At 58.9% G+C, this 26,105-nt stretch overlaps 1 protein-coding gene across 1 annotated transcript; it reads left to right on the top strand.

Annotated features, from left to right (window-relative positions):
- The first annotated feature begins 14,713 nt into the window (after positions 1-14,713).
- TMEM92 (transmembrane protein 92) lies at positions 14,714-20,081 on the top strand. Its single transcript, XM_042967240.1, has 5 exons — positions 14,714-14,798; positions 18,031-18,056; positions 18,891-18,965; positions 19,099-19,294; positions 19,522-20,081. Exons 1-5 carry the CDS (start codon positions 14,730-14,732, stop codon positions 19,627-19,629), a joined length of 474 nt encoding a protein of 157 aa, XP_042823174.1. The 5' UTR covers positions 14,714-14,729; the 3' UTR covers positions 19,630-20,081.
- The last annotated feature ends 6,024 nt before the right edge of the window (positions 20,082-26,105 follow it).

Below are 26,105 nucleotides of genomic sequence, written 5' to 3'. Positions count from 1 at the left end.
GCCCAGGCTTCAGTCCTGCAAGGCTGAGGTGGAGGGGGCGGGGCCTGGGAGGAGGCCAGCACTGGCTTGGGTTCAGCCTCAGGCCCATAGCACCCTCTCCCCGGCTTGTCTCCAAAGCCACCCTCCAAAGGGTGACTTCAAGTCCCCTTGGTGTCCTAGAAGGAACCACTGGGAAGCTGCAGCAAAAGGGAGCTGAGTCAGGCTAGAACAGGGCTTTTTCCTAAAGGGGAGGCAAGCTGTGTGCTCAGAGTGTTCCCCAGACAACCACCGGGCCCTTCCTGAACACTTGAGGACACGGGAAGCCTCTCTGTGCATTATCCAGGTCACGTTCACAGTCACCCTAAGCAGCAACAGCCATCCCCATTTTACAGGGGGAGGAAACTGAGGCTCTGAGAGGCCAAGGTTTGCAGAGCCTCTAAGTGGCAGAGTCAGGATTTGAACCCACTTGTGCCTGGCGCATTGGATGGTGTTCTTTCCTGGAAACCCTGGCAAGCCTTCCTCCCCCGGGGCCCGGAGCCCCCTGAACGGCTCTTGGTGAGCTGCCCCATCAGGGAAAGAACCTTCAGGAATCTGAGAGGTGCTTGGAGCCATGCCCTTGCCTCAGCCCTGCCCCGCAGTCTCTCCCACTGTCCCCAGCACCTTCTTTGGCAGAGAGGAACCTGGGGAGATCTCCCACCCACCCCCACTCCATTTTTCCAGCCACTCCAGTCCCTCACCCAGGCCCCCTTTCCAGCCTGATGGAAAGAGGAGCCCAGAGAGGAGCCCAACCACTTTCCCTCTGGAATCTGCTGCCTCGGCTTTCGGATGGAGAAACCATCTGGAGTGTATTACGGGCGGTGGAGAAAGCCGAGAGCAGGAAAATGTGAGTTGGCCCCCGAGACTCCCGTCTGCAGGAAGAAGGGGCTCAGTGCTCTTCAGAGGATGGGCCAGCAGCTGCCCCCACTTCCCCAGTCCCCAGAGGGGGCAGATAAGAGATGTGCCCCGGGGAGAGGGTGGCCTGGGGAGGACCGTGCCCAGGCCTCTGGACACCTCTGTGGAGCCCTGCTTGAACCTGCTTCTCTTACCTACCCTCCCATTTCACAGATGAAACGGAGGTCCAGAGAGGGATAGTAACTTCCCCCAGGATCACACAGCAAGTCAGGAGGAAGCAGATCAGAGGGGTGAGGGCCCTCTAGGCTCTTCCTGGGGGAGGGGGGGGGGCAGGAGCCCCTCCCCTGCACAGCCCCAGCTCCAGACGTGGCAGGGCCAGCAGGAGTGAGGTTTCTCTGCTCCCTCCCAAGTGCCGTGCTGGCGGCTCCCGAAATAAAAATCAAATGTGGGCTTGGCAGAGCGAGCGGGGTGGGAGAGCAGCCGGCAGCGAGTGGCGGCAACGCTGGGTTTCATTCTTTCCATTGTAACTTCACCTCCTAACCTCTGGCATTTTAATTATTCTCCTACCCGCTTGCTGCTGCTGCTGCTGCTGGGGCCAGAGGGTGAGCTCACCCTTTCCTCCGGCCAGGGAGGGGGCGGCCGCTGCCCGGACCCCCAGCCTCCAGCCTGCTCCCGGGAAGCTGGGGGGCGGTGGGAGGGGGCGGCGCCGGGCAGGGGCCACAGGCCTAGAGGCTTCCTTCTGCCTCTGCCGTCCCCGACGGCGGGGTGGGGGGTGCCCAGAAAGGGCCAGGCTCCCAGACATCCAGCCTGGCACCTAAGGTTCCATGTGTGAATCATTAGGTCCTCACATCCACTGCTCCATTTAACGGTGGCCACCGTCTTCGGCCAACGCGTTACAGGCCCACCGCCCACTTTGTGTGCCGCAGCCATGCTCAGTGTGTGCAGAGCGGGGCCTAGGACCCGGGCCCCGGGGCTCCCGGTCTGCGCTCTTGCCAGACCCGGGAAGAGGGCAAGAACAGCTCAGGCCTGATCATTTGCCTCATCGCCCCAGAGTGTGCATCCCCCCCTCCCCCGAGGGTAAGTGATTTAAAGCATTTTTTCATATTAAAACATGCAAGGGCATAGTAGGGGGTAGGAAGCAAAGTGGCCTGTGAACGTTTTTTACAAGTTCCCAGGAGAGATCGCCACTTGGGGCTGCCCCCGGATGCCAGGGAACAGCATCCTCCCCCACCCCCACCCCACCTCCGGGCCTGGCCGTGAAGTGGGATGACACATTGGGCTTATCTGTGTGTGGCTCATTTAGTTGGGGCCCCGGACTGCTGCTGAAGATGCTGGTGGGTGATGGTGGGCAGCCTGGGCCCATCCCAGGCTGCAGAGGCCCGGAGCTGGAGCCCTTTGCTGATTCTTGTGCCTCCTGGGGATATCGGTTTCCAAGGGACACGTAGCACAGGCCCAGGGAAGCCTCCACTTGGAGCCCCAGGGCCCACCGAGGCCTCCTGCTTGGCCACCAGCTCCCGGAACCTTCCCCACCCCACCACCTCCCTGCCTAGCCTGGGAGGAAGCCCTCTGTCTTCCTCTTCCTTGCCCTGTCAGTCTCCCCTGAATGCATGTTCCATCAACGAGCAGCTCCTGGGCACCTACCCTGCCCGTGCCGCGCCTCGTCGTGGGCAGTTAGGGTCTCTGCCCCAGTAGAGTTTCCAGAAGCAAGGAGCAAAGTGCAGTGCCCTCGGTGCAAACGTGAGCGTCGTGGTGGGGGCGCGCAAGGCTGCGGCAGCCCTGGGAAGCAAATTCCTGACCCAAGCTTGCTGAGCGGAGCATCAGGAAACGCGTCCCAGATTGAGTGCTAACTGGGAGGAGCCCCCCGGGAAGAGCGTGGCTGGCCTCGGGAGCATCCCTGCGAAGGCCCAGTGATGAGAGAGAACCCAGGACGGAAGCTGCAGGTGTGGCAGAAGCTGCAGGTGTAGAGGCTGACAGGGGGCGGTGGGGGGGAGGGGTGGGGGAGGGGGAGATGCAGGGGCACCTACGGTGGGGGGGTGGGCAGGTAGGATGACGCGATCAAATGGGTGCTTTGGGAAGATTTCTGGGTGACATGTGGAGGACTGGCTGGAGAGCCGTCAGAATGGAGGTGGGGAGGCCGCTCAGGAGGCTGCCACAGAGGTCCGGGTGGGAGGTGACAGTGGCCAGACCCAGGCCAGGGGCAGCAGGGTGGCAAGGGGTAGGTAGCCAGACTGGGCTTCAGGAGGCAGAAGTCACAGGACTTGGTGACAGATTGGCAGAGGGATAAGGGCTGGCGCCTGGGTTTCTGGTTTGACCATCTCGCCAGGGGCTTTATTGCCGAACGTGGTGACTTTGATACACCTGTGCAGCATCCGAGTGGATGGTTCCGGGTGGGCTGGATGCGTGAAGGGTCCCTGGAGACGGTGCAGAGAGAAGAGACCAGGCCCACACCCGAGGGAAGACAGAGGAGACAGAGCCCGCTAAGGAGCTGGAGAAGGAGTAGGACAAAGAGGCAGGTGGGAAACTGGGACAGGAAGGGGCCGCCAAAGCCCCCGAAGGAGGAGGCTTTCTAGAAGGCCAATGGCCAGAGGTGAAGCTGGCTGAGGCCCGAGAAGGGACATACGGTCTAGGGACCAAGAAGCCTTTGCCTTTTCCCTGACCCCAGCCTCCCCCAACTCTCTGTTCCACAGCACCCCCATCCTAAACCCCACCACCCTCACCCTTCAATGCCCCCTCCCTCTTCCCCATGTGCCCTCTTTCCCCTCACTCTTCCTCTCTGACCCGAGGCTCAACATCTTTCTCAGAGAAACTCCACGCCACCCTTACCCCACTTGGGGCCTGGCTGCCCTCCCTGGCTCCCGAAATCACCCGCCACCCCCACCATCACCACCAACAACATACACTATCACATTCACTTCTCACCAGAGAGTCACCCCGATCCAGAAGCTGGGGCAGAGAGGAGCACACATCCCAATCTGACCTCCTGGGTAGCTCATAGCCTCCTCGACTGAGCCCTAGGGTCAGGCTCCAGGCCAGCTCCAGGCCAGCCTGGCGCTCAGGGGCCTACAGCCTAAAGGAGAGAGAAGCAAGGGCCTGACAGGCCCGTGCCGATTGAGAGGAGAGGCCCAGAGAACAAGCTGTGGCTGTCTGGACCCAGCAGAGGGGCCCTCGTGGACTTCATGGAAAAGGTGACTCTGCCTGGGACCTTGAAGAACTAGCAGGATTTGGTCGAATGGCCATGGAGCAGAAGGAGCCACAGGAGGAGGGAAGGGTGAGAAGGGGTGTGCAGGTGGAAAGGGGTCCACATGTGCACAGCAGCCCGTAGCTCAGGGTGGCTGGTGGCCCCAAAGCGGGGAGGGGGGGCAGGAGGCTTCAAGGTGAAGGGGCCAGATCACAGGGGCCTGGAGTGCCAAGGGAGAAGCCGTCAGACTTTGCTGCCTCTTGACCCGGGGCTTACCGATCTGGTGCTGTTTCCCTACTCATTCATTCATTCATTCATTCACTCGTTCAGGAAATATCTGAGATCCTACTCCATGCTAGGCAAGTGCTGAAGATACTGTGAGGGACAGAGCAAAGTCCCTGACATCCCAGAGTTTAAATAAATTCCAGGAAGCGACACAGACTATAATGCCATAAACAAATTAAGACTAAAAATTAAGATCATGATAGGGGTTGTGAGGAACATAATGACTGGCCAGTCTTTGAGGGTAGAGACTGTGACCGAGGGCTCCCTGTGGGCAGAGCCCGCGTCTCCTCCATCGGACTGGGAGCCCTGCGCCTCTGAGGAAGGACAGAGAACGGAGCATCCGGGAACAAAAGCTGAGATTCTCAGTTCCCAGGAATGGCTGCTTCCCCAGCCCAAGGACCCTGCAGCAGGGCCCTCTGTGGCAGTGCCCACATGCTGACCACACCCCCACACCCCAGCCATCACAGTCCCTCTTCTTGGTGCCTGGTGGCATAAGGAGGGCTGAGACCCATGAGCCGGAGCCCAGGCTATAGGAAGCAGGTGCAGCGGGTCCGGGAAGGTCTCTGCAGACGGACCCGGGATCCGAGGGTGGCGGCAATCTTGGAAAGGAACCCCCCTTCCCAGCCAGGCCTGAGGGGGAGGGCTTCCCTCCCCCCTCCCCTCAAACTCCCACCCCATTAAACCCTTAAATTAACCTCAGCCCCACCCGAGCTGGAGAGAGTGCCCCAAAATAAATCTTAAATTACATGCTGCCTGGGGGCAACCACAGCTCTCCTTCCTCCCTCTCCAGCAAGCAGACCCGCCCCACACAATGCTGGGGGGGGGCCTCCCCCCCAAATGGCTATTTATACAGCTCCCCTTTTTGCTGTCTGGCCTGGTTGCCTTTGGGTGGGTGAGGCCCAAGCAGGCTACACGGCTCTCCCGGGAGGGTGAAGTGGGTGGGGGAGGCTGTGAGACCCTCCAGGGTCTGACCGGGCATGGGGACATCATTTATGGGCCCCATCAGGATACTCTGGGGCGCGACTAACAGTTACACCCAGGCAGTGGCATATATCTGGATCGTGGGCACAGCGGGCATCTGGTCACCTAGCAAAGGGGCCCAGACTGCAGCCTCCCAGAGCACGGCTTTCTCACGAATGAGAGAGAGAGAGAGAGGTGTCCTTGCTCCCTAGCTGCCCACTGAGCAGTTCTGAGGATGGGCACCCCTTCCTCCCCCACCCAGCAAGGACAAGGCTGCTCTGGCCCCAAGGACCCCAAGCACAGGGGGAGCCTGGTGGGGGTGCTTGGCAAAGAGAGTGGGAAGCTGGATGCGGTCATTTTGAGACCCCAGGCCTAGGCCAAGGACCTCCCTGGAAAAGCCACCTTCCATTCTGGGAACCCGGTCCCGAACTGGGGCCGCTCCCCTCGCGGAGTACAGAGGAGGGAGGGGAGGGCAGAGGCAAGAGAGAAGGAACTGGAGAAGACAGTGGGAGACAGAGACTTGCACACACAGAGGAACAGAAATAAGGAAAAAGACAGACGCAGAAGCGCCGAGGTTTGGGACAACACGGAGGTTGGGAGGACATGGCCTCTCCTGGGTGGCCTGTCCCCTGGCTCCTGCTCTCCGGGAGGGCAGGTGTAGGGCCTCCAGGCCACCCCAGGAGAGAGACTCTCCCGCTGCTCCTCCATGCCCCATCCCTGCCCACACCCCCTCCCCCCCACCCCTACAAACTGCCCCTCAAGGGGCTTCGAGGGGGCTGAGGCTTCTCCTCCCTCTCCATTGCCCTGCGGGAGGGGGCAGCAGTGAGGTCAGAAGGCGGACAGGTAAACAGGTGGCCCCTCTTACTGGGGACTCAGCCCCAGAGGAGGGGAGGGGAGAGTTGCAGAGGAAGGGGGCGGAGGAGGGGTAAAGGAGCAGGAGAACCCACCGGCGGAGGAGCTGGCTTCCAGGCCTGAGTCCTAGGAGGAGAGAGTGACATGGCCCAGGGATCCGGCAGTGGGTGTGGTACTACTGTGTCCGGAGGACAGGGGGAGGGGATAGAGGATCCCACCAAGGCTGCCGGGGACAGATGAGGACCCCTGCAGCACGGAGGGCAGCGAGTTACAACAGCCCTCCGCCCATACAGGTGGCGACGCGTCGCCTCCCTATTAAACTGGGTTCTCCGTCCGTTTACCGGGTCCCCAGGCCCGAAAACACAGTTTTGGGGGGGGGGCCCGGGGCGTCAGACCTGCCATTTAGCTGGAGGAGGCCACCCAAACCACCGCAGAGCCTCGAGTGGAGAAGCAGTGCCCAGCTCGCGGCAGGCACCGGCTCAGACACTTAGTGCTCTGTTTACCCTGGCACGGGCAGCTGGCACAGGTGGGGCTCTCCAGGGAGCGGCCAGAGGCGCGGCCAGCAGACGCACCTGGAGGCCAAAAACGGAGGCGAGGACTGCGGGGCTCGGGGAGAGGTGCCTGGAGGGACGTCTAGCCCAGCTGCAAACCTGGGTCTCGCTCTGCCCCCCCCCCACCCCCAGAGCTCAGCGGCCTCTCAGCTGTCCTGCGAGAGACCATCACGCGGGGCCAGGCCAGGGGTGAGCGGCAGGAGAAACAGCAGCTCTGAGGATTCTGGAAGTCCCCTCCCAACCCGTCCCCAGGAAGCGGGGAGGCTGGAGGAGGTGGAGGAAGCCCCAGGACTTCGGAGCCCCGGGCTAGCGTGCCTGGACACCTCTAGGCTCCCCAGGTTCGAGGCACCACTGACCCTCCACACCCAAAGGCACATGTGGTTTCCCAAGCTTGAGAACACTGTCACAGCCTCCCGCCCTGCCGATCACTACACAGACCCAGTGTCCACATTCTTTCTCCACCGCACAGACCATACCCCCACCCCCAGCCCACCACACCCAACACACAGGGAATCTTCTACGACTCAGCTCACAAATACAGCTTATAGGTGTCAGACACACGATGCTCACCCCGACACCCCCTACCCCACATATAACCTACATTCCAGCAGCAAAGTCACATGCACACACACACACACACACACATCCTCCTCCCAGTGCCACGCCCCCAGGTGAACCAAGAGGGGTCTAACATTTCAGTCCCGTTCCCCCCCATCTCTATCCCCCTCGCACCTCCCTTCCCCACTCCCTCCGCACTCACTGCGTTTCCCCCCCCCCCCCCACCTTCTGTCTCTGCCTCTTTGTCTCTGGGCGACCTCCTAGCTGGGCCCCTGGCCCTGGGACCTCACTTCTCTCCTCTCCCCCATCTGCACACGGGCTGCACATCTGGGCAGCTCCCTGCGGCTACCACTCCACCAGCCCGGTCTGGGGGCTCCAAAGGAAGGGGAACAGCAGCTGGCGGTGGCTCAGGGGGCCTCACTTCCCCCTGCTTGTCATCCACCGCCCCCCCCCATGGACCGCCCACCCCTCCCCATTCCAGGCTGAGTCATCCCCACATCTGGAGCCTCAGCACATCTGGAAGAGCTGAAGCCTGTGCAGCCAGCTCCACGTGGACACCCCTCCCCCAAACTGCATTTCACTCCCCCCCCCCCGCCCCCGACAGAAGCTGGGGTCCAGCCCCTCCATCCCCGCCCGGGGCCAGGGCCCAGATCACCTAGCAGGCAGGCCAGCACTCCAGTGCCAGCCTCTGCAACAGGACGTCCACTGACCACAGGACCTCTCCCAGGTGACGGTAACTTTGGCCACTTGGTGCCCACCCCACTGAGGGGGCAGAACAGCGCTGGCCTTGGGGGAGGCCAAGCCCCAGGCCGGGGGAGGCGGGCGAGCCAGGCAGTGAAGGAGGCAGTGGTTTGGCCCAGCAGGCAGAGGGAGTTTATCCTGGCGCGGGGCCCCTAAGCCAAACATCCTTCACTAACCTCGCAGACACATCAAAGCCGGCCAGGAAGGGGCCCTTCAGTAGAGGAAACCTGCAGTCCTGGCGGCCTAACAGCCTGGCTCCAGGCACAGGACCACCCTGTCCCACTCGGCAGCCCAGGCGCAGGTTGGGCACAGCGGTCCCAGAGCCAGGGGGCAGAAGACATTTCTACCCCCCCACCCCACCCCCAGCCCCGCCAGGGCTGCAGACAGGGTGGTGATTTGCCCTGGTGACGGTGGCACAACTGGCACCAGGACTTAGCTTCGGCCCCAGACTTGCCCCCTCCCATCCTCCGGGCAGGAGAGGCCGGTGGGCACACTGTGGCCCGTAGCCTGGAGGGGAAGGGTGTGCTCAACTGTAGGGGCTCTGACTTCATCCCCCAGCCTCCCTTGTTCAGGAAAGGACCTCTCCGCGTGGATGAGGGAGGCCAGAGAGGGCAGGGGGCTTCGGCGCTGGGAGGAGAAGGAAGCTTCGGGAAAATAGAAGACCGAGTGGGAAGAAGAGAACTGGGCTGCCGGCCACGGGGCCTCTCTCCAGGGACAACAGGGGCTGGAGGCGGAAGGGGGGCTGGGAGGCGCTAACAAGGGAGGGAGGAGGTGCTAACAGGGCCACTGGGGTGAAGGGATCCTGGAGGCCGCCCCCTAAAGGCTGGCCTGGTGATAAGGCAGCGGCCGGGAGAGGGGGGTGAGTGGGGGGCCGCCGCATGAGCAGGGGAAGCCGGGAGGTGTGCATCCCCGTGTACACGTGTATGTACAGGCAGGCCCACCGCGCGCGCCCACACGTGGGCGCGTGCACACAAGTGGGGGCCCAGTCTGTCCTCGGCTGGGGGCCAGATGATGTGGATGCTTAGAGGGTCTGCGGAAGAATGTGATCGCTGCCCACCTCACTTCTCCCGCCCCTCCGCTCTCCCTCATTCTTTGCCTGACCCCACGTCCCAAAGAAGCGATTCGCTTCAGGGATGTCTCAGGCTGTGCCTTCTCCCCCGCTGTAGTCTAAGCCCCCAGACCCATTAGAGGCCCTCCTCTCCATGCGGCCAGCCCGCCGGAGCAGTTCTTCTCTCCCGCACCCCCCACCCCCCTCCACCGGCCACCCAGAACTGCCGGCTTCTTTGGGACTGGTAAGTTCTTCTGAAGTCTGCCTACAATGACCGGCAACATCTGGATCTGAGACAGAGGCAGCCACACGAGCCGGTGCAGGAGAGCCCTCTTTCAACCGGCCAACCAGAGCAGAGTTAGAAAGTGGGAGATAGGAGGGGATCCCCAACCCCTCGCTTCTCTCTGGCGGCAGGGTCCCGTGGAAAACAGTCAACACAGAGTGTGGGTGGCAGTGGGGCTGCAGGGAAGGGGAGGGGCAGGGAAGCCCTGGGGAGAAGGAACCCTAGAGGGAGGGGACCAGAGCTGGGGTAGGGGGGTCTTATGACCTTCACCCTGGTCTTGCCTCGTCCCCTCCCACCTGGGGCTTGGTGGCTCTGCTCAGTCTGCACCCCAGACAGCCACAGCTCACTGGCTCAACCTTCACCCTGACTCCACCCCACCACTTGAAGGTGTTTCTCTCTCCACCCACCCCTGGCTGTGCCCCGGAAACCTACACTTTGGAAGGATAATGGCTCCCAAATGCCGTTTTTGTCTCTGCTAAGCCTCCGGGCAGGTGAGTGTTAGTGGAGCTCCTCAAGCCGCTCATTAGGATAATAAGCTCCCTGCACCGTTAATTGTCAGGTGGCACGCCTCCCTCCACCCGCCTGGCCCCCAGCTTGGTGGCTCAGACGCGAGGTCAACTCTAGAAGTCATCTCCCCACCCTGGGCGCGTGAGGGACGGCTGGACTTCAGTTTCCAAAGGAATGCTGGGAAGGAGGCTCAGATCCTGGTTCCATGGCCAAGCATTCCTGTTGGCGACCCAACGTGCATTCTGCCTCCTCCTGGAAGGTGGGCAGCGAGCCAGGCCCTCCTTGCAGCGCACCCTGTGGGAGTTGCTTGATCCCTAGGGAGCCGTCTTACCCACTTAAGAGGGTATGTGGACACTTGGTGGGGTGGGGGGCGGGAAGCAGAAGTGGATTCCCGAAAACACGCAGCCACTGAAGATGAGAAGCCAGGCAGCCTGGGACAGGACCCCCCCCCCTGCCCCCGCCGCCCCAAAATGAGAGCCCCCTACCAAGGGTTGGGGACTTCATTCCCTATCCCCTTAGAGAAATCTGGCCCCTGACCCGGGGAGGCCCCCAACCAGCTTCAGTTCAGTGACAACAGCACCAGTGTTTACTTGGAACAAAGCACCATGGGGAAATGAAAGATGAATCAGAACTGGGCCAGCCCCCACGGCCTGGTGGGAACATTAGAACATGTATACACATCTTCTAGGGAGAATGGCCAGGGGCCAGCAGAGAGGCCCAGAGAAAAGGCCTGGCTGGTAAGATCCAAGTCCTGGGAGACTTACAGGAGGAGGTCGTACTTGAGCTGAGCCTTGAAAAATAGGTGAGAATCTGTGAGGTTTCAGGGAGGGGGTCTGGGAACAGGTGTTTCTAGGTGGAGAGAACTGGCCGCAACCAGTCCCCTGTGAGTCTCCAGGAGACTCTCTAGGTCTCTCTCTGAGGTAGGTCACGGGCCCCGCGCTCTCTTCCTTGGCCCAGACTCACTTGACCAGCAGCAGAGGGGGCTAGGAGCCGGGTGTTCTGGGGGGGACCGTAGCTGGACTTTGGTGGCCCATCCAGAGGGGACCGAGAGAGGTTCTCAGAGAGGAGCAAGACCCTTCGTTCCTTGGTACCTCACTCTGCCTCCAGGGGAAATGGAGAGAAGGAGTTTGGGGCCCCTTTGCTCTGCCGGGAGTTAAACATTTATTGCTCGTTATGATTAAGCTAACATTTATTTACCATCACGGTATGCTGACAGCGAGCGGTTTACATCATCCTCACGGTGACCCCATGTGACGAAGGAGGCCCTGTCTGCCGCCCCCACGCCCCTCCACAGGGTTCACAGAGGCAAAGAGAAGGTTAGAAGCTTCTTGACGAGGATCACACGGCACACGGCAGTGGCAGACTTACCGACGCAGCATCATACTGTCTGTCCCTGCCGGCAGAGCTGGGCTAGAACAGAATGTTCTGCAGGCTTTGAAAAGAAGGATCCCAGCCCAATGCCATAAGCCATTATGGGTGTCCGTGGCCATCACAGGACAGGGGAGGGGCTGAGACGATCAGAACTCCAGCCAGGCTCTTCCCTCTCACCCAGGGCTGGGCAAGCCTTCCCACCCCAACCACCCCCCCTGTCAGGAGTTCATCCGGAGAAGCGGGCCCCCCGGGCAGCTTCTTGCTCGGGGGCTGCCTCTGGGTGTGGGGTCTCGAGACCTGCCTGGTTCTGGTCCTGACTCAGCCCAACAGCCCGTGTGGCTTGGCCTTCCCGGCCCTCGGGGCTCCGGTTGGCTTCCCCGAGAAGGGAGCCGGTGGACCAGCTGACCTCCAAGACCCTTGCAGCTGGGCGTTTGTAGGATGTAGACAATCAGCTCGTTCTTTGGTGAATGGGCCGGGGAGGCAGCTAGCGAGTATGAAGACATTTCGACTCGGCCGCTCTTGGGAAACCCCACATGGAATTTGGCCTGGAATCTAGAGGGACCCACAGACTGCCTGAGGTCTCCGGGCCTCCCTGCCCTCCTGGCCCTGCGTGCCTGAGCATACACGTGCACGCATGTACACGCTCCCCACCCCACCCCCCCCATTGCCAGATTAAGTGTTGAACAGATGTTGTCCTTGTGCCGGACGGTCCTACCTCTAGACAAGAAAGCCCCCTGTCTGCTCAGGCTGGGGCCCCATTGCACCCCTACCACCACCCGACCTCACCCACCAAGAATGCTGGGGCCCTTGGGAGCCATGATGGATGTTGACATCAGGGCTTGGTGTTCTTGGCCTGACTGAGCTGGGACCACCCGCCTCCAGGTCCCTTGCCCTGTCCCCCAACCGCAGGAAGGCACGCAGAAAGGCAGTTTGGTGTCATGAAAAAAAAAATGCATACCCAAGGGGCAGGTGCCAGATGCCCTCGGGACCCCGCCCCATGAGCCTCACTTTCCCACTGGGGAGATGTGGGGCAGGGGGTGGGTGGAGTAGCCATTCTCAGATGTCTGTCCCTATGACATTTTAGCAAGATGGGTAGGGTTGCCAGGTTTGGCAAATAAAAATGCGGGACATCTAGTTACATTTGAATTTCAGAGAAGCGACAGATTTTGGCATAAGTATGTTCCAGATATTGCATAGGAATATTTAGTATATTCGTACTAAAGAAATTATTCAGTTTGTCCGAAACTCAAATTTCACTGGGCATCCTGTATTTTGTCTGGCAACCCTAGATCTGTGTCAGGTGGATGCCAGAGAGCCAGAGGGGAGCCATGCCAGCCTCCTGCCCTCCTCCTGCCCCTCCTCAGGGCACTGGTGCCTGCCTGGCCCCTTCACCTAGTCAGTCCTCACAGCCTCTCACGTCTACCCCTCCAAGTCTTCTGTCCCCTTCTCAGCCCTGCCATTCTCTGCCCCCCCCCAACCCCACCAGGATGCCCTCCTCCCTTAAGCTCACCCATCTTTCTCTCCCCTAAAGGACACGACTCTGTAGGTCTCCAAGCCTGGGCAGAGTGGCAGGGGACCCAGTGAAACACCCTAGGCCAGGTGTGTTGGTGCGACAGGGCAAGGGCAGGGGCAGGAGGGAAGCCCAAGTGAGCAACAACCCCACTAAGGAGGCAGCAGTAGGGGTGCTGCTGGGAGAAGGTTCCAGCACTCCCTGGACTTGTTAGAGGGGCTAGCTGGGGCCAGAGCCAACTGCATGGGTAGGAGAGAAGAGGTGCCCCTGCCCAGGACCTTCTCCAAGTTCAGAATCACCAGGAACTGGAAATAGAGGGCATTTTCTGGGGCCAGACCCTAATTCCACCAGGATCAGGAGACTGGAAGGTTCTGTCCTTAGAGGCAAAAAAGGGCCAAGAGATAATGAGAAACAGAGACAGGGAAGGAGGGACAGAGAGAGTCCAGGAGAGTGAGTGAGAAACACAGTCAGGGAGACACAGGACCAAATCAGAGACAAAAGAAAGAAACACACACACACAGAGAAACAGACTCCAAAAGAGACAAGCGGTGATTAACAAACAGAGGAGAACAGAGATGGGAAAACAAGCGGAAATGTAGACAAACCGCGTGGAGACAGTGATGGGCAGAAACAAACAGGAGGACAGAGAGAGAGAGAGAGAGAGAGAGAGAGAGAGAGAGAGAGATGGGGAGCCACAAGGAGAGGTTAAAGACAGAGATGGGAGCCAGAGATAAAGAGAAAGCGGTGAGAGAAAAAGAAAGGACAGTCCGAGGAGGAAGTCTGTCCGTCCCTACTAAGTTGGGGATAGTTTGCAGTGGCAAAGTCCGACTTGAGACCCAGCAGGAGACGCCTAAGCACCCGGGAACCGAGCTTCTCCGGGAGCCCTCCGCGTCTCCCCAGGCCGGGAGCAGCACCCACCCATCATCTCCCCTTCGCCCTCTCCCCAGGGGGCGGGCTCCATCTCTCCGACTCCTGCACGGTGTGCCCAAGTCTCATCCGCCTTTGGGTGTCTGGCTCTCACCCTGCGCCCAACGCCCATCGAGGCGTCCCCGCATGCCGCCCGCTAGCCAGCTCTCTCCCTCGGGGAGACCCGGCCCCAGGTCCCAGCCGCACGCTGTGGGGCTCCGTGGGAATCCCGCGTTGGGCGATGCTGCCACCTGCCGGCCGGAGCCGGGAAGCACAGGACGCCTAGAGGGCCGGGGCGCGGCCGCCGAGGGTCGGAATCCGGCGCTCTCAGCCGGGACAGCCTCCGCGGGGTCTTTCCAAGGAATCCGGATGGGCCTGCTTCGCCGCGCCCCTGCTCGCCTGGCTTCCGCTTGGCCCCAGCGGCCGCGGCTCTTAACCCTGGGCCTTAATTTCCCCCAAGTCAAATGGAGGAAGTGTGTCCCCACATCCTCCCAGGATTGCAGGGGACGCCGGGGGACGCGAGTGTACTAGCGCTGTGCTCCTGAAATCAACCAGGCCGCCTCTCCCTCCTTCTTGGCCAAAAATGAAGGTGACACATCCCCACCCCCCACCCCACCCCATACAATGCCCTCAATCCACTCCCGAGCCGCCTCCTCCCTCTCCCGCAACCACTGCCCCCCGCAAACCCAGGTGGAAAGGGACTTACAGCGGGCGGGTCGCTTCGCCGGCATCCTCCCCCGCCCCGCCGCCAACCCCCCCACCCCCCATCCCGGCCCCGGGCCAGGCGCAGCACTGTCCCTCTCAAGCCGGGGCTCACTTAGGGGTGGAGGAGCGGGGATTGGCAAGGAGTGGCTCTGCAGTCTAGCACTGACCCCACAATTTTTTTTTTTTTTTTTTTTTTCCCCAGTTAACCTCTTCTACCTCCTAAAACCCAACCCAGATTTCTTCCCCTCCCCCGCCCTGTCCCACGACCGGCCCTTCGCGGGTGCCTAAGCTCCGCCCCTGCCCGAGGCGGGGCCCCATAGGTGGAGAGACGTGGGAGAGGTCGTGGCCCCGCCTCTCCCCTCCTCCCCCTACACACACGGAAGCTCTGTGGCCCCCACGCCAGGATGTCCGACACCTGGGTCCCAGGCCTCGTACCCACCTTGCTGCTCAGCCTGCTGGCTGGCCCCCAACAGGTGAGCGCTTGGGAGGTAAGCTACAGAACTTCCAGGGCCCTGAACTTTGTGGGTCAGGGGCCTACCTCTGGAGCGCCGTCACCACCTTCCTTTGTCAGGATTCCCTGGTGACCGTACACAGTTAGCAACTTCCTTTCTCTTTTTGGCTGGGAGGTGGAGGTGGGGGCAGCGGAGGAAGGCCCTGAGAAAGCCTGGGTTCCTTCGCCTGTGGGGGGACCGTGTAGAGGGCCCTGGACCCCGCCCACCACCATCTGACACCTAGCGCCTGTCTGTGAGTGGGGACTTTGACCCTCATATTAGCCTGGGCTCATCCTTCCCGCTTCCTCCCGCTAGTCCGAAAGCGGGCACTAGCCGGGACTGAGGTCTGGACGCCCGGCCAGCCCGTCTCCCTAACTGTCTTGTTCCTCTAGTGCTGGGTGACCTTGGGAGAAGCTCTGGCCCTCTCTGGGACCGTGTCTCTGCCTGTGCCTTAGGGGAGAGAAGGCTCCTTCCACCCCTTCTAGGAGCCGCGGGTAGGATTCTAGTCTGTGCAGGACTTGAGCTGGTTGCCTGACCCAAGGCTGCGTTGACCTCTGGAATCAGTGATTCTGAGCCTGAGGCAGGGATTAAGCACCCTCTCCTTCCTCCCATTCCTCCGTTGAACTCTGAAAATGATGCAGGAAATCTGTCCATTCCTGGGATGGCAGATTATCGTGGCAACTGACATGGGTCTAAAACAGGGATTTCTCACTTCTGTTTACAAATGCCTGCAACAGGGGTGCCTGCGTGGCTCAATCGTTGGGCGTCCGACTTCTGCTTGGGGCATGATCCAGCCCCGCCTCCTGGGTTCGAGCCCTGCGTAGGGCTATGTGCTGACAGCTCAGAGCCTGGAGCCGGCTTGGGATTCTGTGTCTCCCTCTTTCTGCCCTTCCCCTGCTGGTGCTCTATCTCTCTCAAAAATAAATAAACATTAAGAAAAAAAAAGAGAGAGAATGCCAGGACATCCCAGGCCCCCTCCCCAGAACAGGGCACGTTCACACAACTGTGCAGACTCTCCTGGCTCTGCCCCCGAAGCCTTCGAGCTCCTTCTCCACCTAGTCTAGGCAAGGCCTTTGTACCAACACTAAGCTGAGCATCCTCTTGATTTCTCCCAGCAGCCCCAGGGGCCAGGTGCTGATAATATCCACGCTGCACATGTACGGAAGCTGAGGTTCTTTACAACCACAGTGACGCTCGAAAAAAACTCAGATTGAGCCACCCCAGACAAGACCTGCCCCAGGTTAAAGGGGGGGGGGGGGCGGGGAGAGAATCTGGGAGATCTGCCCTCCCCAACAGCAACTCTTGATTGAACCTTTTTGTGTTCTGTCCTTCTTCGTTGGGAGCCAGAAAAGCCCCAGGAAAGTGGGGTCCGGAATCTGAGGGGGAAGAGGGTCCCACTGAGTGCCTGGACCCCCTTGGTCTGTCCCCAGCTCTGCAGTTGCCCCTGTGTGCTGTGAAGATCTCACCCTCTCTGGGCCAGACATTGCGGAGGGAGGGGGGTGGGGGAGTGGGGGTGGGGGAGTATTCATTCATGATTCCAGCTCCAGTCCCCAGGGGGCAAGGTTTGGGGTGGGGGGAGGCTTCCGCCTGGCCTGCGGCTGAGCCCAGAAAAGGGGAATCAGCCCAACAGTCATTAGTTGTCACTGGTTTTCTTGGCTTTACTGTTGTTAGCAACTGAGATGTGATTGAATTATTTCGAGTAAAGGTACAAAGACACGGTAGTCTGACCAAAGTTGACTTCTTATGCTCGTGTTGTGGCTGTTTGTCCCCAGAGGCTAGGGTAGAGTGACAGATAACCTCTCCTCCGTTAAGGAGTTCCCACCCCTGAATCCCCCCCCCACCCCCGCCATCTCTCACCAACCCCCCCCCAAGTTGAGGAGCAGCAAGGAGGAAAGGAAACCAGGTCGTCTGAAAAGGCTCTTTTTCGTTCATTCTGCCAATATTGTGGCTGTTGGGTTTTTCAACAGTGATGACAGACAAAAATCCCTGCCCTCTTGGAGTTTACATTCTTCTGACCAGACAATGAACAAGCTAAAAGGAACTGTGTAGTATGTTGGATGTGGGTAAGGACTGTGAGAGAAAACTGAAGTTCGGTGAGGGGAAAGGAGTGCCTTGGGGGAGTGGACGTAATTTTTATTTTTTTATTTTTTTATTTTTTTAATGTTTATTCATTTTTTTGAGAGAGAGAGAGAGAGAGAGACAGAGTGTAAGCAGGGAAGGGACAGAGAGAGAGGGAGACACAAAATCCGAAGCAGGCTCCAGGCTCCGAGCTGTCAGCACAGAGCCCGACGCGCGGCTCGAACTCACGAACCATGAGATCTGACCTGAGCCGAAGTCGGGCACTTAACCAACTGAGCCACCCAGGTGCCTCTAATTTTTAAGTAAGAGGGGCAGAAACGGGGTGCTGGAGCTAGGATACCTGGGGGAAAGAATGCTCCAGGCAGGGCTTATACACATAATTGCTATTAATCCGGTTACATTCTGAAACTGGAGCCTGGATGGGTATAGTTCTGGTGCAGAAGAGAAACGGAGAGAGAGAAACCCGGCCCACAGAGGAGGATCTGGGTGGCTTCAAAGACCGAGGAAACCACCCCCCTCCTCCTTCCCTCCACCCCCTGCCAGGCAGGGATCCGAAAGATGAATGCAGATCATGAAGGCACGAGGAAGGTGGTCTGCCTTTACACGCAAGTGTCAAACAGCCAGGCGTGTGCAGGGGACTCCCAGTGGTTGCGGATGTGTGGGCAAGGGGGCAAGGGGGCAGCAGCTGATCGCCGGGGGTCCTGGCACAGGGAGCCACTGAAGGGAGCGTCCAGGAAGGCTTTGGGCGATCGGATTTGCTGGAGACGAACCTGCCTGCAGTGTGGGGAGTGATTCGGGGAGGGGGGTGCTGCGGAGGAGAGCTGCTGGTGCCCTGGACCGCCGTGGTCACACGGAAAGGAGATGGAAAGGAGATAGATCGGAGGGGTGGCGGGAAGGCGCCAGCTGACAGACCTGGGCGTGAGTGGAGGTGTTGTGGGGGTGTGGCGAGGAGAGAAAGGAGGGCTGGGGCCGCAGGTGTCAGCTGGGGCTCCAGCCCTAGACCTGGAGTGAGGTGGAGAGCAGGAAGGGGTTGACCCGCTGCGAACCTGCGGCAGCCTCTGCACCTGGGCAGCGGGTGGGTAGAGATGAGCTCCCCAGTTCACGGCCCCTAACCTCTGCCTCTTTTCTTCCGCAGGCTGCAGCCAAATGTGGTCTCTTCTTGTAAGTCTGGGCTTTGGGCTGTAACTTCCTGTCTGAGGAAGAGACACCCCAAATCCTGCCCTGTCTGCCTTCATGGGTGGGGGGGGGGACAGAAAAGCATCTCATCCATCATCCTCACCCACTGCCCTTCTAGCCTGAACGCATTTCCCACTCCCCCCCCCACCCCCACCAATGCGTTTCCCATCCCACCCCCGCCCCGCCCTCCTTCTCCAGCCAAGCAGCTTCTGCCTGTGGGCGGGTCTAAAGCCTAATCCCCACCCCTCTCTCTGCTGTCTCTTCTCTGAGGGCTCCCCCCCCCCACCCCATCACCCTGGGTGGGGCGGGCAAACCATCTGTGCCAATTTTAATATATAAATGCCAAAAAGACTGAGCACAATGAGGAGGGGGTGGTCCCTGAGCAGATGAATGTTCCCATCGACTCAACCCTGGGTGTTCCGGGAACACCCTGTCCTTCCCACCTCGTAGTCCATGGGCACCGGCAAGGGCTCCTCGAGTTAGCTCAGGGACAGTCGCCCCTGCTCCCCTCCCCAGCCATCTCCTTAGAGTGCCCTGGCACCCACTGCCACATGCTCCCCCACCCCTGCTCAGTGAGGTTGACAGAACATTCATTACACCCACTTTATGGATGAGGAAAAGTGAGACCCAGAAAGGAGCGGAACTTGGCACAAGTAGTGAGATGAGCCTAGAAGCCAGATCCTGGGTCCCGGCGCCAGGTGTCCTCCCGCTGGGCCCCGCAGCTAGGGCGTGGCTTGGGCCCCAGGAAATGGGTGAGTTTTGGGGAGGCCGGGATCTTCCTGCCACCTTGGGACCAGCAGCGTCTCTTTGCTCCCCCAGCACCTGCCCCAGAGGATTCAAATGCTGTGGTGACAGCTGCTGCCAGGAGTATGAGCTCTTCTCCAGTCCCCTGAGGTGAGCCCAGGGCCAGCTCCTCGGGCGCAGTCCTCAGGGCGACTGGCCTTCCCGCCCACGGGGGTGGGGGGCTGGGGGGGGGGTCCGGGACAGCCCAGACACTCAGGGAGATGTTGATGGTTCCTCGCCCTAGGATCTTCGTCATCACCTTCCTCATCATCCTCCCCCTCCTGTGCATCTGCTGTCTCGCTAAGCGGTTCTGTCGCAGCTGCAGAGAACAGGAGCAGGACCCCCCAGCGGATCACCAGGGGCCCCCGGAGCCGCCCTCCATCGCCCCCCCAGAGAGGGTCAGGACGTCCACCTCTGAGCCCCCACCCCCCTACAGCGAGGTAGGTGTCTCTGCCCCACTCCTTGCTCGGTTCCTCAGCTGGCCATACCTCCCTATTGTCCAGGTTACAGGGAGGCCCTCCTTACCCCAGGCCTCTGGACCTAGAGAGGGCCCTGCAGCCACCATTGGGTCCCCCCTCCCCCTGGCGAACACGCACGGCCGGCACTTGGCGGGTGCCGGCCACTGCCAGGCCCTGAGAAGACTCTGTGTTCCCTCTTTCCCCTGCAGATTATTCTGAAGCCCGTCCTGCCCCCCATGGAGCCGCCCCCTCCCTACAGTGCCACGCCTGAAGAATATTCTGGGATGCCCAGGGGCATCGACAACCCAGCCTTCTGAGCCACCTCCTGCCTGGAGCTACGACATCATCGGCCACCTCCTCCCCAGTGCTTCCTGGATCAAGCCAGAGACTCTTGGGACCCCCGTGATGCCCCCATCCGTCCTGCCATGTCTCTTGCTGTTCTTGGTTTTAACTTATTGCTTTTCCCGCTCCACCACCAGCCGCCTCTGTTGTCCTGAGTGCCGGTCAGAAGTGTCAGCGGCCACCCCCCCACCCCCATCCCAAGTGAGAGGCTGCCAGGAGGAACATGTCAATGCTTGGAGGTGCCTGACAATAGAATGGGCCACTCTGGGGAGCGGAGAGAACCCCATTTCTGGGGGGTATACAAATCCTGGCTGGGCAGCCAGCTCCGAGATATCATAGAGGGCACTCCTGTTTCGTGCGCGATTGGACTGTGTGGGCTCTGAGCCACCCCCGGGTCTACCTGAATAGGGAAGACCCCATTGCCCCCTACCCCCAAACGTGTACTCACTAAATCTGAGCTGATCGTCACTGAGAGTCTGCCTCTGGCTGTGTGGGGTGGTGACTGGGGAGTGAGCCCAGACACTGCGGGGGTTGGGGGGGGGATGGTGGGGGGTGGTCCCCACACCCCCAAATCCCACCATTGATGTATTGATGATGAGCCAGGGCGGACAGAACATCTGTGAACCACCCTCTGGTAAAGGATCTTTGGAGATGCTCTGACCCAGCACCCAGGTCTCAGGGTGCTAAGGAGGACAGGAAGTTGGGGACCACGTGGGAGTAACTGTTCTTTTCTTCCCCATCCCGTCCTCCCAGTGCTCTCCTCAGGAGATGTGACGCTCAGCTCCCTGCCTTTCTCGCCGTGGGGGTGGGGAGGGGGCAAAGGAGAGGGGTGTGGGGCAGGGTCTCTGGAGATCTCCATCTGCCCCACCCTGGAATCTCCTGGAAAGAGGAGACTGAAAGGGTAGGTTCACCCTTCTCTTCCAGCCCGGTGTGGTTCCCAGGTGCTCCCACTTGAGCTTGTCTGCAGGGTTAACCCCTAAGAGGAAAGAAGCATTCACCACCTCGGCTCAAGAGAAGAGTCTTCGTGGGGCATTAGTCACCATGGGACCTCCGGCAAAGTGTGGAGCTGGGGGGACTAGCATTGGGCAAGGCAGAGTGAGAGACACCTTCCATGCCAGTGTCTCGGGGCTCAGGCGGGGCATGGCTCCTCCACCGTGATCCTGCCTTTGCACTGCTCCCCTGCAGCCCGTGAATGCTGGCCTTCCTCCCCAGACGGAGGGCACAGCGGCAAGACTGGCTGAAACTCCTGGGAGGATTGGAGGTAGCACCCTGCTGTAAGCCTCCTCCCGGGCTCTCGATAATACCCATCCTTTGGTGGGGGGGGTGGGGGGGGAGGTCACGACCCAGGCAGGTGGCAGGGCCAGAAGCAGGGACACAGCACAGCCAGCTCCAAAGACACTAGGGCTGGGGCTGGGGCCAGAGGTCCAAAGGGAGAACAGTAGTTAGGGCCGAGGAGCAGAGTCGGGTTGGCGGTTAGGAGAATGCGCGCGGCCATGAGATGTTTCCCTTCAGTTTCAGGGATTGGTTAGGGGAGCAGAAGGAAGAAGGAAGATCTGTCTGCCTGATGTAAATGAGGCTAGCCCCAGTTAGAGAAGTCTCAGAGCTGATGCCCTCACTGGGTAAGCACCCACCCGGGTGGGAGGATGGTAAGCAATGAGATTTACAGACCTGGAGGAGGAGGTCACCTTCTGCTACGTTCTTTTCATCAAAGGTGACACGAGAGCCCTTAGATCCTCCCCCAGCAGCAGGAGAGTGGCCTGGAGGGTAGTAGGCCTCCTGAAGCCCAACCTTGCTGGGACCTGGTGGCAGAAACGGCCAGTTCTATGTCTCTGTTGTATTGTTGGTGGGAGGGAAAATAGTGTGACCCTGGAGGGCAATCTAGCAGCATCCTTTGATGGCACAGATAGTTACAAATCTCCTACTATGTGTCCGGCACCTGGTATCCATTAAAATTTTATTTTATTTTTTTTTTTTAATGTTTATTTGTTTCTGAGAGAGAGCACAAGACAGAGGGCGAGCAGGGGAGGGGCAGAGAGAGACCGGGAGACACAGAATCCGAAGCAGGCTCCGGGCTCTGAGCTGTCAGCACAGAACCTGACACAGGGCCTGAACCCAGGAACAGTGAGATCATGACCTGAGCCGGAGTCGGACGCTTAACCGACTGAACCACCCAGGTGCCTCCCCATTAGAATTTTAAATGCTCATGACCCAGCAAGTCTGCTTCTGAGAATGAGCCTTCAGAAAGGCTCCTACAGGGGCTCCTGGGTGGCTCAGTCAGTTAAGTGTCCAACTCTTGTTCTCAGCTCAGGTCTTGATCTCAGGGTCCTGAGTTCAAGCCCCACACTGGGCTCTGAGATGGGCATGAAGCCTACGTAAAAAGGAAGGGAGGGAGGGAGGGAGGGAGGAAGGAAGGAAAGAAGGAACAAAAGAGGGAAGAAATGCTCATACAGAAGAGCTCAGAATGATGTGCATTGCAGGCATCGTAATGGGGGGTAAACAAAAACACCCTCAATATTCACTGACAGGAGCCAGTTAAATATACCAGATCCATCCATATTGTGAGTGCAATGCATCCTTTAGAGGGGATGAAGGAGATCTGAAGCACTGACCTGGCAGAATGTTCCTCATTTCATCATCAGAAAAGACAAGTTGCAGAAGAATAGTCAATGATCTCAATTTGTAAATATACACTCAATCGTGCATTTTGTATGTATATATGTGTGTATATATGTATGTGTGTGTGTGTGTGTATATACATTTTTTTTCCTTTGCAAATGTACAGAAAAGATCCAGAAGGATACGAACCGTGCCACAGTCACTCCGTCATTCCCCACACTTAACAGTGGTTGGCACCGTGGGATGGAGGGACGGAGGGAGCCAATTATAAGGGAGCTCTCTTACTTTGTATGCTTTGTCACGGGTTGTATTTTTTACAATAAGCAAGCATTGCTCTCAGATTTAAAAAAAAAAAAACCCTCTAATGAAAATATAGGCAGCTTTAGAAGTTTATGAAGACTTGCCTTGTGGACTTTGATCGACAGCAATTCACATATTATCAGCTCTGCTATGAGGAAGAGGCTAGAAGAACAGACATTTGGCACACACATGACATGCTTGCAACCAGGGAATAGATCATCAGTGGACACGGGAAAGCCTGGACGCCTGCCAGACATTTGAGGGACATGTGACGCCCATATGTTAACCCTGTGCAGATCTGCGACTGGCAGGCGCTCTGTATGTGTCGGATGTCTGGCTGGTTGGTTGCGTGGGTGAGCAAATTTCACAGGGACAGAATTCATTCCTTGCACTTGGCTTAACAGCTCAAACCTAATGAATGAATATCGAAAGGTAGAATCACTGAGTGAATGAACAGACGAACGACTGAAATGACTGAGTGGGCATTGGAATGAGCGAACAAATGGGCAGATCTGCCACCGGACGTTTGTAAGGACACGTGTGGCATGGTTAATAAGAAGGCGCTCCTTGTGGCTGTGGGCTTCGGTCTGCAGGAGACGCCCCAGAGGCTGGAGAGTACAGGGAAAGCTGTGGGGCTGGGGCGGGAGGGAGGTGGGGGAGGGGCGGGGCTGGGGAGGGGGCGGGGCTGGGGGCGGGGCATGGGGAGACACCAACAAGAATCTCGCCTCACTCTGGGGCTGGGAATCAGAACTTCGGCTTCCGACATTGTAGTTTCTGCAGGTCTCAGTTTCTCTGTTGGTACAGTGAAGAGCTTTACCCCTTCCAGCTCTGGCAGGATGTAGCTCTCAGGCCGCCATGTTGGGAGGGGTTAAGAAGGTAAGAGAATCCAGGGGTCCTCCTGGGACGGCGACCGCCTTGTCTCCACCCCACCTCAGCCACGCACTCCAGTCCTGTCATCCCTGGTAACCTCAAGCCTCCTACTCTCTGAACCCCTGAACGCGACCTCCTCTGCTTCCAGGTCAGGCCCTGCATTAGCCCCATCGCAGCAATGCTCTGAGCTCACGGAGGCCCCCAAGCCACTGGCCTGAGCCCCTTGGAAGGGTCACCCGCCACGTCCCCACTGTCCTCCATGTCCAGCCCAGAGGCCTTGATCCAGCCCGATGGGCCCTGCCCTGCCTCCAACCCCTTAACCCCCTTTTCCATCCATCGCGCTCACCGGGCAAAACCCCAAACTCAGGTTGGGTCCAGATTTTGCTCAAGAACAAGCACACCTGTGCGGCTGGACCCGCTTTAGAATCAAAACGGCAGATCTCAGGCAGGTCCTCGACTCCTCCAACGCGCCTTAGAAGCTTCCCATCCTGGGGGCGCCTGGGTGGCTCGGTCAGTCAAGTGTCCAACTCTGGATTTCGGCTCAGGTCATGATCTCCTGGTTTGTGGGTGCAAGCCCCACCTCAGGCTCTGTGATGAGCGCGCAGAGCCTGCTTGAGATTCTCTCTCTCTCCCCCCCCCCTTCTCTGCTTCTCTCCCTCAAAAATAAGTAAGTAAACAAACAAAAAAGCTTCCCTTCCTCATTCTTGAGATGACGTCATTATTGCTTCTGCTCTCTTTGAGTTTCCCACACTCCCAGCCTCAATTTCAGATGGTGGTGACACCACAGACTTCGGAGACAAAAATGGACACGGCGACAGGAGAACCACCTAACACAACCTCACCTCTGGTGACATCCCCTCATACCCTCTCAGGGGTGAGCTCCTGCAGTTATGAAACATCAGCCGTTTCTCCCTCATTAGCGGACCCTTGTCATTATCCCCTGGCCATAAGTATGCCTCATCGCCGACCTTCGAGAAGCCCTGCCCTGATACCCTCATCCCTCTGTGTCTGCTGTTCCATGCCCTTCCCCCACCTCCCCACCCCCTCCCCATCCGCATTCCATCCTGCTCCAGCCAGCCCTTTGTCCCCATCGTGACAGGCAGTGGCTCTTGTCCATATATCACCAGTAACCTACATCTTTCCGAAGCCAAAAGTCAATTCTCTAGCCTCATTTTCTCAGTCTGTCGGTGGCATTTGACACACTTAGTCACTTCCTCCTTCTGGAAAAGCTTTCTTGTCTGGACTTCTTTGACTCCACTCTCCCGGGTTTTCCTCCTACTCAACCCGCAGCTCCTTCTCAGGCTCCTTTGCTCTCCTCTCCTCCTCCACCATCTCTGAATGATAGTTGACCTGAGGGACCCGAGTCGACTTTGACTCTGTCTTTATCTTCCTTCCCTCCCCCGTAGTGGCTCTCATCCGGGTCTGAGGCTTCAGAGACCATCTACCGTCTGATGGATCTCGAATCTTTGTCTCCGGCCAAGGCCTCTCCCTTGAACTGCAGACTTCTGTCCTTAACAACTATTTAACTACCTACACCTCCACTTAGACCCTGAACGAACACACCACAGCCCAAACTAGGGTCTCACTTCCCTCCACCCCGCCCCAAAGCCAAGTCCTTTCCCAGTTGTCCCATTCTATGTAGATGGCAGCCGGCCAGCTGATCAGGCCAAAAATAACCCAGGGATTGTGATTTCCCTCCGGGACTTACCCTCTCATCTGGCCTCCAGATTAGACCGATGTTACGTTTCACCATTTCACTGTTCAAGCCCTGGACCAAGACGCGGTCAAGTGTAGCCCGTGCCATCCCTAATGACATTCTACCCGGTTTCCTGCCTCTGTTCTTGTGTCCACCTTGGTGCTGCTGTTCATCCGACACGCTAAAGTCAGGGAGAGCTTCCTAAAGCACAAAGAAGACACGCCATTGCCCCACTTGGAAGCCTCTGATGGTTGCCTATTGCGGTCACAATGAACGCCAACCCCCTGACTGTAGCCTGCGGGACTTACAAGGCGTGGGGCCTCCCATCCCCTCCAAAATCATCTCTTACCTCTCCCCTCCCTCCTCACTGCCTTCCAGCCACAGTGGCCTTCTCTCTGAGCCTTGACTGTCCCCCGTCAGCCTGGCTCAGGGCCTCTGATGGCCTTTCTGCTTGGAATCGTCCCCTCCCCTCAACTTCTGCCAGAGTCTTCACATGGCTGCCATGTTTTCATCATCCTGGTTCCAGCGCCGAGCTGTCGCCTTCTCCAAGAAGGCTTCCCTGACCACCCTACTCTATTACACGAACCTATTTTATTTTCTTGATAGCGCTCCCCAGTACTGGGAGTCATCTTCTTTATTTACGTGGTTATGTGTTTGCAGTCTCTTTCCCCCGCCTCTGGGCCCAACCTCCTCAGGGACAGTGATTTGCCAAGTTCGCTGTCCCATCCAAAGTCTAGAAAAATGCCTAGCACGTGGTAGGTGTCAGCCAGTCTTTGCGGACTGACTCATCCCGTGGCCACCTTGAAAGCAAAGCCCCAGAGTTCCTGCAGGAGAAACACCCACGTGAGGGGCTCCTCGGCCGTACTTTACTTCACCATATTCCTTCCCATAATCCCCACGGAACTTCAAGATCCCATCGGCCTATGGACGTTTGAGGGAAATGCTGATGTAGTTCAGCCTCATCTTACT

This window comes from Panthera tigris, chromosome E1, assembly GCF_018350195.1.
Source record: "Panthera tigris isolate Pti1 chromosome E1, P.tigris_Pti1_mat1.1, whole genome shotgun sequence".
Classification (NCBI taxonomy): Eukaryota; Metazoa; Chordata; class Mammalia; order Carnivora; family Felidae; genus Panthera; species Panthera tigris.
This window is presented reverse-complemented; position numbering and strand designations above follow the sequence as displayed.

Bases quoted from the DNA above. Each gene is read 5' to 3' on its own strand.
- TMEM92 (XM_042967240.1), top strand. From the start codon at position 14,730: ATGTCCGACACCTGGGTCCCAGGCCTCGTACCCACCTTGCTGCTCAGC. The intron at 14,799-18,030 runs GTGAGCGCTTGG...TTTCTTCCGCAG, and splicing joins TGCTGGCTGGCCCCCAACAG to GCTGCAGCCAAATGTGGTCT. The intron at 18,057-18,890 runs GTAAGTCTGGGC...TTGCTCCCCCAG, and splicing joins GCCAAATGTGGTCTCTTCTT to CACCTGCCCCAGAGGATTCA.